Source organism: Syngnathus acus, chromosome 10 (assembly GCF_901709675.1).
Source record: "Syngnathus acus chromosome 10, fSynAcu1.2, whole genome shotgun sequence".
Lineage (NCBI taxonomy): Eukaryota > Metazoa > Chordata > Actinopteri > Syngnathiformes > Syngnathidae > Syngnathus > Syngnathus acus.
This window is the reverse complement of record NC_051095.1, coordinates 7,432,472-7,447,110: the sequence shown is the minus strand read 5'-3', so window position 1 is coordinate 7,447,110 and position 14,639 is coordinate 7,432,472. Positions and strand designations below refer to the sequence as shown.

Genomic DNA, 14,639 nt, shown 5'->3' with positions numbered 1-14,639 from the left:
GAGCAACGGTGCGACCCCCCCCCTGCAGGCTCCCTTATTTCCTTGACCACACACATGCACACAAACATCTCACAGACGCCTTGATCTGCTGTCACTTTTCATTTTCATGCAAGCTTTTCATTACTTTCTGCCTCTCATCTCCATCCAAGGTCCTTAAATTTTGCCACACGGACTGATTTCATGATGGTATCGTGCTATTCATAGCAACAACATAAAACACGATGACATCTTGATGTAAATACGCTCTTTTATTTACAAAGCGAGACAGCGAGAGAAGCTGTTTGGAGGCTTGAAGTCACGTTAACAGAGAGGGAGGCAGAAAACAAGGGTGAGGAAACACGTTTGAGAATTCATGCCATGCTCTTGATATTCACCTCATGGTGGATGTGTCACTCTGAGTGACAAAAAAAAAACATTACTAGAGAGTAGGGACCGCTTTTTTTTTCACCACGATACCAGCACACGTAAATCTTGAGTTGTCACCAATACTGATACCGAGCACCGATACCACTAGTACTTTTGATGCATCAAATTTCCCCCAAACAATGACAAATAATTTTACAGACCAACAGTAAAAAAAAAAAAAAAAAAAAATCTTGAAATTACATTACTTTGATGTCAGATTTCTGTTCTTCTCATTTCTAAAGTCCTGATCTAAAACAATTGCAGGTACCATACCCTGAAACAAGGCTGGTATCGCTACTTGCCCATCCCTACAATTTTTGCGCTGAGGGTAAAAAGAGCATATTAGTTTATGAACCTTCAGTTGGGCGCCAAGGATATAGAAAAAACGCTCACATGGCTTTCCATACGTAGGAGGGTGGTTAAGATAACAGCTCGGGCCAGGAGCGGAGGGAAATGGAGTGGTTGAGGAAAAAAGCCACTCAGTCGTGATACATTTTGAAGATGCAGCTTTTGATGACGTTCATGTATCTGTCCCACACAACTTGATGTCTGATATGCAAAGAGAGACAGACAAAGACACACAAAGATTCAAGTCAAGTGCAAATCTCAAGAAAAAGTCAAGCAAGGCTGTTTTTGTCCACTCAGCAAGGCAACCATTTTCATGAATATCTCTTTGTCGAATACGTAGAGGTGCAGGCCTGAGCCGGATTCCATTTCGGAATGTTTACATGAAAAACAAGGTTCAGCGGAGCCTCGAAAGTTGAATGGGGTCGTACGAGTCAGAACTTAACCCAAAGTCTCGGAGAGAAAAAAACAGTGGTACCTTGACCGAGAAGAGAAAGTTGTTCCATGACCAATTGAAATTAAATGCCATTAATTTGTTCCATCGCCCCCAGTAATGTGTTACACAAAACCTAATAAAACTTCCAGTGTGGTACCAAGCTGTGTCTTAACATGCTGGGCGGCGCTGAGCTCTGCTGATACATTTTCTTTTGTTTTAAATGTCAGGGTAAAGAGTACATTTGAACTGGGAGTGACAAACTTGAAGCAAACACACTTTGCCTCTTGTTTAAAAAAAAATAAACGTGTGTGCATACGATGGTCTCTCGTTTCTTGACGACGAAGGCATGAGAACAGGCATAAAGGAATATCTTTATGAAGATTGAACGTGTTTTATTAGGTTTAGCACGTGGGTAAAACATAAAAAAATATCTGTGATATTAAAAGGTGCATATGTTGGAACCTGATCTATGTCAAGTTTCTTTTCTTTTTATCAAAATGTGAGGCAACTTGTAGGTGGTCCAGCATTCCAGAATGGCCAACCTTTAAGCTTCCACTGTTCCCAGTTTAAAGAATGAGGGATGAGACAGCATGACGCACAACTTGATGGCTGAGCGCCAAATGGTAGAGTCCAAGTGTTTATCTGACTTTGTTTAGTTGACCAAAGTAGTCTGTTTTCACGGTGGGTCGCCTGGACAGATATCCAAACAAGCCTGGTGGGCCCGCCGCCACATTTGGGACAGCTATATCACGGGATTTTGAAGTCTGGGTTTGTATTGTGTACGAGCAAATCCCAATTTAGATTTGTGCGCCTTCCGTGTAGTACCATGTTATGCCACAACTTCCCATGGCAGCAGTGAGCAATGACGTATCGTATGGTTTGGTTTAAAATACTCTTTAGTTTTACGTGTTGCTGATCTGTTTGTGTTAATGTAGTAGGTTTAGATTAACTGCAACACCGACGATAATTTCGATTATCCTGTCTATGGCATTTCACACTATATGTTAGCATTAAGGTAGCAGACTTTTGTTATGAAATTAAATAGACTACAAAGTTAATTCTGTAACGCATTCCATGATGCTTACTTGAAGGTGTCTAGTATATGCGCCGAGTTGCTGTAGTGAGTCAAGTAGAGCCTCATGTCCGCCGCCGTCCATCGGTCCGAGCGACACGGCTCGATGAACTGAGGGAAGAAAAGCGGTGGTGCTACATCAGGCGGATTCCGTCATGCTTTCGTCCAGCCTTGGAAAAAACTACACACCTTCTCCACGAGGTCGATGAAGAAATCACGGACATCTTTGGTGTTGGTTAACTTGGCCGCGATGTTCACAAGGCCTCTGGAAAGATTCTGCCAAGAGGAAAAATGATTCATTTGCAAAATAGAATGGCCAAGGGTTTCCCAAGTCAAATAATCTGGAATTGGAGCAAAACCTTGGCGAGAAATAAAGTCAAGTCGTACAATCCAAAGACACAAACTGAATCCATTTTGACAATAGTACAGTGGTGAAATGGACTATATATACAGTGCTTCAGGCTGTTTGACACGTAAAAGGCAAACATTTTCCCCCCAACCACATGATTTCATTTAGCAAAGGTTAGTTAGCTTGTTGCTAATATAATCAGGTGACTCGCCATAAGCAAGCAAACGGGATGGCCTCAAGACAGCGACAAAGCTCTACGTGAAACTCACTTCAACGGACTACTTCACTGGTTCTTCTATATCAAATAAATTATTTTGGGTGTATTTACCTGACATGTTTCGGCGCGCCGAAACATGTCAGGTAAATACACCCAAAATAATTTGTTTGATATAGAAGAACCAGTGACCCGCCGAAACATGTCAGGTAAATACACCCAAAATAATTTGTTTGATATAGAAGAACCAGTGAAGTAATTGAAAAGGGAAAACAAGATGAACTTAGTACAACTATCACTTCAACGTAGTTTATTGACGCAAAGATGACACAAGATAACGGCAATGCAATAGGTTCATTTTCAGTAAATGGTGGAAGTTAGTAGGTCAAATTAAAAAATAAATCTGAATGAAGAAGTCAACAACTGATCGTGAATAGGCCGGTGAATACAGCACACAAAAGTGCTTGGAGGAAAATTGCACACAGAAGTAATGATAATTATTGTTAATTTTTTACCTTGAAATTGGTCTCCATCTCAGGAAAAGCTTTTGTTTTCCCCCTGAGGGCTGTGCAGACAAGACTGAAGAACAAATGAGAGAACATAAGGCCTATGCAATTGAACTTTTGGATTCACAGGTCATCAGCAAATGCGCATGTGTGCGCATGCGTAAGTGTGTGTGTGTGTGTGTGTGTGTTTTAGACCTTTTGTGTTGATCCAGCAGATCTTTGTCAGAGATTAAAATCTTCAGTTCTTTCAGTTCTTGGAGGAATTCTTTGTCAAGATCCACATCCATGTCTTCCACCATGTTATCTAGAATGAGTAAGTGTGAGATTTTATCATTTTAAAACTAACTATTTAGGAAATGTGTCAATCATATTATTCTATAAGTTTATTTATAATAAATAAAACAACTATTTTCTTTGTAGATGGTTACATCTTTCAATCATTCTTACTCTTATACACAAGAAACATCGATATAATGTGTTTTAGATTTTGACAGGAGGGAGTTTTCCCTTCCTTCCGGGAGTCCTGGCGACCTCTGATGGCCAAGAGTTAGAGATACTCCACTGAACGTGCCACAAGGTTTTGACATCAACAAAGACGTTACATTACAATTTGTTAGGGGTTAAAGCTGACGTAAAATAACAAAAAAACAAAAAAACATCCACCATAATAACATGACCACACATCTTGTGCCATAGAAGCTGAGGACACTTTGTTTGTGAAAGCAAAAATTGTATACATTCAGATGGGGGAAAAAAAAATTTGGGTCACTTGTATTTGGTACCACTTTAAGTGGCAAATATTTAGCATTTTAGTTTGGGCTCACATTTTCAAAATGTTGTTTGTCTTGGATGTGCGTTTAAAGTAAGGCAGTTAATGATAATGTTTAAAATGACACACAGTCACATGTTAATCCAAGGATGCCTTTCATCTTAAACAAACCGAGTCAATCTCTCACCAACAGCTCCAACTGTCCAGTTGTTGATAAGCTGCCCGGCGCAGAAAGCAAAATCCTGGAACGTGAGATACTGCAGCTTTCTTTTCCCCGTCTCAAAGCGATTGTTGGCAAAGAACACAATGGCTGCGTAATCCCTGAAACAGGCCAAGAAGGCAGTTAGCGCGCCGTTGTTTCACTTGGCGCAAGTATCCTGGATAACAGGAGTTAGTTAAAAACATCACAGGGTTGTGAAACCAGGCAGGGAGAAAAAAGGAACATTAGCAACGCTTCAGGTTTTACCTTCCAAGCTTGTCAGAGAGAAGGAAATGCTGACGTATGTTCTCCACTAGAGGGCCCTTTAGCTCTTCCACCACTTTGAAAACACGCTTGAAGTTGTCAAACTGCAATCAAACATCAAATGCATGGAATTGTTTTGTTTTGAAAGAGTAGCATAAAATTCTGAACACGTTGGAATTTTCAGATTTTTCAACAAATGACTAACAGCAGATCAAATATTAGCGTTTTACCTGTCGTCTGCAGCTTTTCAGAGTCACGCCTGTCTTGGCGCTGATGTCATCCAAGTCTTTCTTGGTTCCCTTTGATAGTTTCTTGCCCAGGACTTCGCGCACAAACGCGTCATCAAAGTCATAGTATCTTAAATTAGGAAAGAACAAGGAGCGATTTAAGTTAGACTGAACCACATCAAGGATACAAAAAGGGAGCGATAGTGACTAAATAGGACAATGCAAGTCCTCTTTGAGATTAAATGGTCATAAATGACGCCCGAAAAATACATGAAATGGAAATGACACGCGCCAAAGGTTTGGGGAAAAAAATGAAAGGGGAAAAGCGCATCACCTCTCAATGAGCATGGCTTGGCGATGTGGCGGGATCTGGAAGAGCAGCTGATTGGCCAGTTTGGATGGGCTGTGCAACAGGCGCTCACACATCTGGAAAGTTCTGTACTGGTCCATCGTGTCACTCAACAGCACGTCCGCATTCGCCTCGCACTCGTCCAGCGCTCCGCCCTCCATTCGGACCTTCACGGCATCGTTTACTGCTCCGGAGAACAAATATGGTTCTTTCAAACTTGCTTAACCAACTGATTACAAATTAAAACTGACTTTTTAATGTTCAGATACAATTTAGTTCTGTATTTGGATTTGAACATGCCCAGTTAGTATCCATGTACACGACTGAATGGAACATTTGTCATACTACAGGTATAATAATGGCAAAAAATTAAACAATGGAAAAAAAGCAGAGTCTCCTTCAAAATGAATGATGTGGCATACATTACCTGTATATCCATCCAACCAAAGCTGATAAACCTCCTCGTCCATGATAGTGGTGTTACCCACAAACACATCCAGCTCAACAGCCATCTGCTTCGAGACCAGAAATGTCAACAAGCATTAAGATTAGCCATAGCAAAGCTGGTACTTGTATAATTAACGTGCAGCAATTTGAATTCTGACTAGATGATTATATAGATGGACGGAAAGCAATGAATTCAGACAACGCTTGACTCACTTAGATGGATGCCGTGTATTAAAAAAAAAGATACGTAGCTCGTTTAACTCCAAACAAACATTACCTTAATTTAATCTCCTCCCAACACCGTCAGGCTACGAAATCCAAAGGCATGTTTTTTGGTGAATTTGCTTCACTTGGCCTGCTGCTACTCTGTGATAGCCACTTGTATCAGGGTCGTCGTAGCTACGTCGAATTTAGCGGCGTTGCGAAACAACCCCTCCACACCCCCAAAAAATAATTAAAGATAAAATGGATGCGTGCAATGAGGTAAAACGCTACAGTCGTTCTTAAATTTCACACGGCGCGCTTGTACGCATGATAACAATGGTGTGTGCAGAAATGTCAACAACAGTCGCCAGACACACGAGCCCACTTCCGGGTTCTGTCACCAGGAGAAGTGTGCGTCATGACGTAACACGTCTGGTTTGGTCATGACGTATGCGCCTACTGCGTTATAAATGTAGAATTCGTTCAAATCGCTCGCTATTTCCAATTCTTACATAATACGCAAAGTACTTTACATAATCGTGTTTACGCTCGGGCTTTTTAAAATCATATCGCATGAGTGCAATTGTCATTAAAGTCGTCAACACATCCTGCACGCAGTATGTATAGTGAGGTATACATTTTAAATGCATAGCTATCTAATCCTTTTTCTGAGATAATGTTGACATATATTGAAGTAAAAGTTTAAGGAAGAAGTGAAATATATACAAATACAAACTTTTTACCTGAATATTCTGGCTTTATGCTTTATACCTTAAATATTTTTTTTAAAAATGGGGGGGGGGGGGGGGGAAATGAGATAAAAGGAAATAATTGTATTATTTTTTTTTTTCAAAAAGTTGTTTCATAGGACCAAAGGCGTTCTTTGTCAGGATTTAAAATCGTATTTCTCTAAGAAAAGTACATTTCAATTTTGGATGGAAAATGTGCAATACATATCCTTCCCAAGATACAAATTTTTTTTTCTAGGAAAAATAAGACTTCTTTCCAATACTAATAGCTAATTTGTTCAAAACAAAACAAAACTTCATTTGTGAATGTCAGATTTGTGATGATTTATGTCAGATATCTACAATTTTAATCAAACGTCCGCTTGGAAACGCAAGAGATGACGAACGCTGGCAGATTTGCTTATTAATTATTTCCAGCTTTCTTAAAATAAACCAGACCACATCTGCTCTGACTCGGGTTTACCGCATGAAATACACAATCTGCTCCCCCGCTGGCGATTAATCTAAATAAATCCCCATAATCCCAGCCTGGTTGCACCCTCCCCTTTTCTGTGCTTCTGCATGTGTCTTTCAGAGTAACTACACGATATATGGGAGGTGCCGACAAGGTGGGGAACAAATCCCCTCCTCGCTGCACATTTTTTTTTCCCCTTGTTTTTTAACTCACATTACATTCCGATGCCGTCACCGTTGGGTTAACACCCTACATTATCCTGGTCTCCATGCAACAATGGAGGTGGGACACAGGGCGGAAGGATGTGTGTGTGAATGCCTCAGCACAAAGCTATTGGGGAACCACAAAGGTGGGGGGGTCGTACAGTCATACAGTCATACACAAACCAGCAGACATAACGTGTATAATGCGTGCTGTTAGTGTTATCCTGCAGGGAACATCCCAGAGGAAGAAAGTCCAGCTTTCCTTGGCATTTCCTAGAATTTGATTATTTTCATGGCTTGGCTTCTTCTTTAGACTCTAAACCTGTCAATAAGAGGTACAAGTCAGCGCATGATTCATGTTTTAAAATGAACACCGATATTTAGATAATTTCCATGGTTATTCGTGGTGTTTTCAAAATAGGAGCTCCACTGGGAGACACTCAGTGGGAGATCACAGATATTTATGATTAGCCCCTAGGGGAAGGCAGGGAATGAAATAGTTTTTAAATATCAGCTCTATAATCTAGAAGTTAATAAATGTATCTGATTATTCGTGATGTTTTTGAAAGCCAGAGCTCCACAGGGAGTGACAGGAGGAGATCACAAATATTTATGATTATCTCTTAGATAGAAGCATAAAACTTGATTGTTATTCGTCATTTGAAGAGTATTTCCGGTAGAATTTCAAAATAAAGTAACTGGAAAGTTGTAGGTCGTAAATCAACTGCAAGGGGAAATTGACATTTGACTTTGTATATTCACATTTATCATTATTCCTACAGAATCATATCAAAGTTGTAGGCATTTATTCCATATACAATGTGATATCCTGCTCACGGCTCATGCACACTTTGTCCTTAGTGGTAAGACAATCCTGTAGAATACCATACTAATCCATATATACTATAAATACTTAACATACTAGTACATATATAAATAAATAAGTATTTATTCCATATCGATGAATTCTGTCAGCCTAAAAGTATCACTACATGTATGTGTCCATGGTGGGGCAGATATTTAGCTTGACAGACCTTACTTCTAAGCACGCATATTTCGAAACCTCATTTTATCTGTTTCCGGTGATTCCGTCTGGCTTCACGGCGCGTAGCCTCGAGCGGAGAATCCCAACCGTGAAAGTGTCTTGTGGAGGCGGACATTGTTGTGCTTAATTCCAGCCGGATCATGGCTACAAATGTCGTTACGCGGACTCAAACGGACTATTTTGTAGGCCTTTTACTTTTTTATACCTCCCACGCCTAAAAACGAAACGTTTGTGAGAAGAAGCTTTAGCTTTCTCACCGAAGCGGAGAAACCGGAGAGAGTCCACAGAGCTCGGAGTCCAATCCGGATGGCGAGTGGCAACCACGGCGGTACAGACACAACAGCCAACATCTGTGTTATGCATCGTTGCCTGATGGATTAAAGAGGGGGGGGAAAAAGAATACAAAAGGCGGCGGTGGATGGATGGATGGAGCGAGCCATTTTTGCAAGCTGCTGCCTTGAAAATAGAATCATCATCCTCATCTTCGGGGATAGGTGAAATAAGCACAGTGGCCGTTCCTTACTCGCGAAGGCCTGTTGTGCAAGCTGCTTTGGTGCTTCTGATGATTTTGGACGACAGACACAATTGAGCACAAAATCTGGGCAAATGAAGAAGCCTTGCTGGTGTGATGTTTGCACACAGAAGTCGCACTGGATGAGGGTGGTCAGCTTGTGAAATAATTCCATCCTCTCTGCACTTTTATATTTTCTCAGGTACAGCAACTACAATGAACGCCCGCGTATTGTATTTGTCTATTTACACATTTCGGGCGGGGGAGAGGGATATAGCCTTCGTTATTTACTGGGAAAAACTCACCCACTTGTTTCTGCACATAACGACCGATAGTTTCAACCCTTAAAAATCGAATGAAACAAAAAGTGAATAATGAAACGAAAAATACTAAAAAGAGTTACATTAACAACATTTAAATGCATTTACAAACAAAATGTTTAAAGTAGAAGCAAAGGTAAGAATATATAATGAAAGGAGTTTGCAGAGCATTTAGACAAATGTAGTGTTCTGGCACCAATCTGTGGTTTCCCTGTGTCAAGGTATTATGTCGAAGTGAGTTGTGGAGTGTTTTTTTTTTTTTAATTTAAGTAGTTTGTTGCCACCATCATGTGGCATTTGGTGGCAAGGAACTACAGTAAACACTTGCATAGTCGTGTTTTTTGGGGGGGAGGGTCTATAATCTGGTACTTGCAAGTCAAGTCAAATTTATTTGTACAGTCCTTAATCACAAAAACGTCAAATACTGGGTTTTGGGTTGTGTACACGGATGCATGATACTTTTTTGTCTCGGATGTCAAAGGGTTAAATTTAAGAAGAAGATGAGCAACGAAGGGGAGCTCCTGACGCGGGAGCTGTCCAAAATGTCGGACGAGGACCTGCTGGCGTGCTCCAAGGAGGACCTGCTGAGTCGTCTGCGCAAGGAGGAGTCAGAGAAGATCTCGGCGCTCATTCAGCGGGGGCGTCTCATCAAGGAGGTGAACAAGCAGCTCCAGGGCCACCTGCTGGAGATCCGCGAGCTCAAGGTCATCAACCAGCGTCTGCAGGAGGAGAACGTGGAGCTGCGGGACCTGTGTTGCTTCCTGGACGACGACCGACTCAAGGTGAAGAAGCTGGCTCGTGAGTGGCAGCACTTTGGCCACCACGCTGCCAAGGTCATGCGCGAAGACCTGGGTGGCTACCTGAAGAAGCTGGCTGAGCTGGAGCGCACCCAGGACGGCCTGGTCAAGGAGAACCTGGACCTGAAGGAGCTGTGTCTGGTCCTGGAGGAGGAGTGCGTCAGCCGGAGCGACTCCAGCCCCGGTGGGTCCACCGAGCTGGCCTTGCAGTGCATGGTGGCTCGGGACCTGGGGGACGGCAGCTCCAGTACGGGAAGCGTGGGGAGTCCGGACCAGCTCCACTTAGTGTGCTCGCCAGATGACTGACGCTTCAACAAGGGCTTCGAATATGGACGCTGAGGGCTAGATACAAGGGCTGTGCTCGGAATCGTTGCCTAATTGCCAACATTTGCATGGCCCGCTAGAAAATACCTTTGCTGTGATTTGGGAGTTGAGAATGAGTGAAGGATTCCAAATGCAGTGACTACATTTAGAATCGTTCCTGACTCACTGATCCCCCAAAAAATGAAGACATTTTTATATTGTGGACCTAGATAGTGTCTAAAATATCTGCTAAAATGGCTGTTTTGATGATAAGGGAGTCGGAAATGATGAATGCAAGTGACTCATCAATTCTAACTAAGTAGTCATTCCCGACAACCTAATCTCAATTGTTTTTTTTTTCTTTTTAAATAGATTAAGTTCACAAAGAATCGAGCCAAATTCCCAATAGACTAAAGTCATTCTGAAATCATTCATTGATATCCCAAAAAAGACCAATTTGAAGTTGACTGCAAAACTGACGTACACGTAAAACAAAAAAAGAACCAAACCTTACATAATATTCTAACACCGAAATGTTCAATTAAACCATGTAAATACCAAAGTTCACTAGCTATGCTAACATATAAGAGGAAACACCATTGGCGGGCTAATTGATTTTTTTTTTGTGTATGTGGGCAAGTTATTGAAAGTTTTTTTTTTTTTTATATTTTTTCAAGAATGTTTGCGTGATATAGTACATAAGTTTTTTTCTCTTCTGCCATTAAGAACACAAATTCTCGTACTCCTTGCAAATAGCAACGGTCCACTTTACTCCAAAATGGTGTTGTGACTGTTTTGCGCCGAGGGAATGATTCCGAGCGCAGCCAAATGATTCAATTCAACTCCGTGAGCCTTTTGAATGCTGCAAGACTTGCTGTGTGCCACATCGCTGACCTTTTCAGGACTTTTCACAGACATTTCTAGAAACTGTAGGTTTAGATCTGTTTTACAGGTTTTCTAATGACTCTTCTGCCCAAATCCTTTTTCAGTGGTTTGATGTTTAAAAAAAAAAAAAAAAAAAAAAGTCCTGGGACCAAAAAAGTAGGTCTCATGCACTGGACCAGGATTGCAAAGTGGTGGAAAAATAATTTTTAAGATGTTAAGGTGGAGAATGTTCCATGGAAATTTATGGGAATATAACATTTTAATTTTTGTTTACAGCACTTTTTGTCACCTTGCTCATGAGGACGTTACACTAACTTAATTAGTCCATTTTTTTTGGAGTGACGGCGTTTCTGAACATCATTCATATCTCAAATTTTGCTTCGCAAGTAACTCACTTAAAAAAAAATTAAATATCAACCCAATAACTCACACTGTAAAAAAAACAAAAAACAAACATACCTTTTTCCAGTAATCAGAAGTATAGAACGTGGTTTGGTTTCACCCAAATCAGTGTCCTACACAAAATCCATCAAAACACAAAACCAACACAGCGATTTGGGTTCAGTTGGATGATGAATATGAACGTTTACGGGAGTGAATGCCAACCTTCAAGTTTCTGATTTATTCCCATAAATTTCTTGTTGGACTGTTCCCTGGAATTTTGCAACCCTACACTGGACTAGCCTACACTGGTAGAAAGAAAAAAAAAATCAGCCTTTTTTCTATTGCACTGGACAGCGCAATCATTGATCTAAAGATCAATTTCAATCCGGTTTTGAGCCATATTTTGTCAGTGGAATCCCTCATAGCACTGAATTGGCGTTGAAGGCCGTGAAATTTTGCCATGGGCGCCCAACGACGTGTTGTATTTTATGCACTCTCCGCCTCAGGACCAGGATTCGAGTGCCATACGACGATGGTGCGTTTGCCAAGCAGTCCTAGGTGACTGACGGCCCTTCAGGTTTTAATGGAGCGAGCGTAGATGCCCTCGGACTCACATGAACACTTTTTCAAATCAACTGGAAAGGCTTTGTATCACACCGGAGGACCAACTTGTCGGAACGTGTTGGATTCATCACTCTACTGTGTTTTGACTTAGTTGTTGTTGATGTTCACTTTAAGACACAGAACAGACTTTAAGTTGCATCTTCTCTGTATGCTTTGTATTTACAAAAACCCTGTAACATTAAGGAGTGTTTACACTACTCGCAAAAGGTTTGGGATTTCGGGAGGGAAATTTTAAGAGGAGCATGAAATACACTTTGACCTTGAATTTTTGTTGTTTTGTTCAAATCAAGCTAAATTAGCAGTGTTAAGATCACTTCAAATTAAAAAAAATCTAAACATTTTAAATTTTTAAGCAATTTTTTTTTTTGGTCAATGGTCAATTAACTCAAAGTGGGGAAAAAAATATTTTGGTGCTTGTCAATGTTTATATTCAGATGAAAAAAATATTTTTGTTCAAAAAATTCAGACTAAATAGAACTTTTTCCAATGTAAATATAAAAAGCAATGCTTGTCAGTTTTGAAATCAATAGTTTCAAAATGTTTTGAAATCATTTTTCAAATGAAGTCATGGTTTGAAACAAATGTTTTGTCAACGATGAAATAAATTCAGACTAACCAATGATTGTCAATGTTAAATTATTTTTAAAAGACTTAAAAATAGTTTTTTGTCAATTAGAAATAATTGTAGGGAAAAATTGTCAGTGTTAAAATAAATTCAAGTTAGAAAAGGATTTTTGTGAATGTTTTATTACAGAAAAAAACCCATTTTATTTTTCATCAAATCTAAAGTACCTTCTGAGTTCAAAAAGATAGTTTTCTTTTTCCCATGTGTTTCTCAATTCAAATGGGGTTTTACCAAATTCCCACTGCTATGGCTCTCTGTGTTTTCCTTCCAGTCCTAATTGCAATCTGCTGATGACAAGCTTCTCTAAACTTAGAGCGCAACAGGAAGACTGAAAGCATCACAGAACAGCATCAGATCGTTCACCCGTATGTCAAATATCCCAAACTTTTTGCGAAAACACAATATATATCTTTAAGTCCTCTTGTATTTCCTGATTTCTCCGATTACATGGCATTGAAAACCCTTTTATTTGAACGATCTCATTGGGCAATGCACAGGATTGAGTTGCTATATCGGTGGGTTGTGTGCTCACAGTGTTTTGAAGAGCTTTAAATACAGTGCTATCACACTTTGCCCGCTGTCCCGTCCTTATTATGTGTACATGACACACACCATTGATTCATGTTGACCTTTTTCCTCAGGCAAGAAGGACCGTGGATAACGAGTCGCTTCAATAGCAACATTGAAAACAAATTTAGAATATGTGTTGTTATTAATTAAAAAATAAAAGTGCTCGAAGGCAACACTAGTAAGACAGCTCAAGCCTTCTACACCGAGTACCACCTCAAAAAGTACTTGGTTCCACAAATACTACAATGACCAACATTAGTAGGTAGAAGACCCAAGGGTTCATCAAAAATAAGGGAGATATTTTTTGTTCATCCAATAGTAGATGGATAATATCCAGAAACAGCAACTAATGCTTAGACCTTGTGGATTGGAAAATTGCATCCAGGAATATTCTTCTGCTTCATGCTGCTTGGGTCTGGCATTTTGTCGACAATCAGTTTTAGATTTTATTTTGTAATATCAAAGATGGTTACGATAAATATATCAGAGTACATCCATACATTTTACTTTGGAAATGTAGTGGAAAAAAAGTGGAAGTTGAGTACAGAAGGGTTGGTGGTGGTGTCGTTGATATAATCAAAATGAGCTGAATATCGGGGACCCAAAAACGTGATGGTCCATGGGGGATTCTCGGCACGGTGTCATTGCAGCGTGGCTGTTTTGTCATTGATTCGGGGCGCACTGGCTTTTGTGGTGCACGCGCATACACACACGCACACAAACACACACTCGCATTGATGTTCTCCCTCCAGCTCTCCATCTGTCATTCGTCCCCTCGTCTGTGTCGCTAACCCACTTTGAGCGTAGCAACCCGTTGCCCTCAGAGACACGCATGAACTGTATTAGCAAGCGCTCGCTTCTATTTCCAGAAGCAGACTCCGGATGAGCGACTCTTTGCACTTATCCGGGATCATAATGTTGAGTAAGTGCAGTTTTTGCTCCCCGGTTTTGAGCCGAGGCGCATATTCCATGCAAAACTAAAATGTGAAGAAAATTCAGTAGTTAATGTTCCAGTGGGTCTCGTTTGTGAAGTCACTAGGCAGATTACATTGGCATGGCAACGGCGAGACGATGGAATCAGATGGATTGTAGACTGCTAGAATAGCTTGTTAGGATTGAATGATTACAAACTAATCGATGACTTGGGCGCACTAGTAAAACAACTGCGTTTACTACTGTAGTGAGGAAAAACTGCACTAGTCTGCACTTCACTAATATTGTTAGTGTAGTGCTAACTTTCAACTATGTAGGGTTTAGCTGTCAAATACTGCACAGATTTCTCTCACTAGAAATGTGCATTTGTGCTACGAGTGTGCTGAATTAGTGTTTTACTGGTGAGGGCAAAGAGTTCACAAAGTATAAGTAATGTGATTTTCAATATTG

The 14,639-nt window shown here is 40.5% G+C and overlaps 2 protein-coding genes across 4 annotated transcripts; one reads left to right on the top strand and one right to left on the bottom strand.

Annotated features, from left to right (window-relative positions):
* Window positions 1-229: 229 nt before the first annotated feature.
* Window positions 230-6,197, bottom strand: fibpa (fibroblast growth factor (acidic) intracellular binding protein a). Of its 2 annotated transcripts, none has more exons than XM_037261598.1 (11): window positions 5,860-6,197; window positions 5,563-5,650; window positions 5,121-5,319; window positions 4,790-4,916; window positions 4,563-4,663; window positions 4,284-4,417; window positions 3,523-3,631; window positions 3,337-3,400; window positions 2,448-2,534; window positions 2,272-2,369; window positions 230-954 (listed from the first exon to the last, which is right to left on the bottom strand). In XM_037261598.1, exons 2-11 carry the CDS (start codon window positions 5,645-5,647, stop codon window positions 885-887), a joined length of 1,074 nt encoding a protein of 357 aa, XP_037117493.1. In that variant the 5' UTR covers window positions 5,648-5,650; window positions 5,860-6,197; the 3' UTR covers window positions 230-884. The 2 variants fall into 2 exon arrangements, with proteins under 2 accessions (XP_037117493.1, XP_037117492.1); XM_037261597.1 differs by having other exon boundaries at window positions 5,563-5,647.
* ccdc85b (coiled-coil domain containing 85B) lies at window positions 3,020-13,258 on the top strand. Of its 2 annotated transcripts, none has more exons than XM_037261604.1 (2): window positions 3,020-3,030; window positions 9,550-13,258. In XM_037261604.1, exon 2 carries the CDS (start codon window positions 9,569-9,571, stop codon window positions 10,169-10,171), a length of 603 nt encoding a protein of 200 aa, XP_037117499.1. In that variant the 5' UTR covers window positions 3,020-3,030; window positions 9,550-9,568; the 3' UTR covers window positions 10,172-13,258. The 2 variants fall into 2 exon arrangements, with proteins under 2 accessions (XP_037117499.1, XP_037117498.1); XM_037261603.1 differs by lacking the exon at window positions 3,020-3,030 and adding an exon at window positions 8,279-8,950.
* Window positions 13,259-14,639: the final 1,381 nt, after the last annotated feature.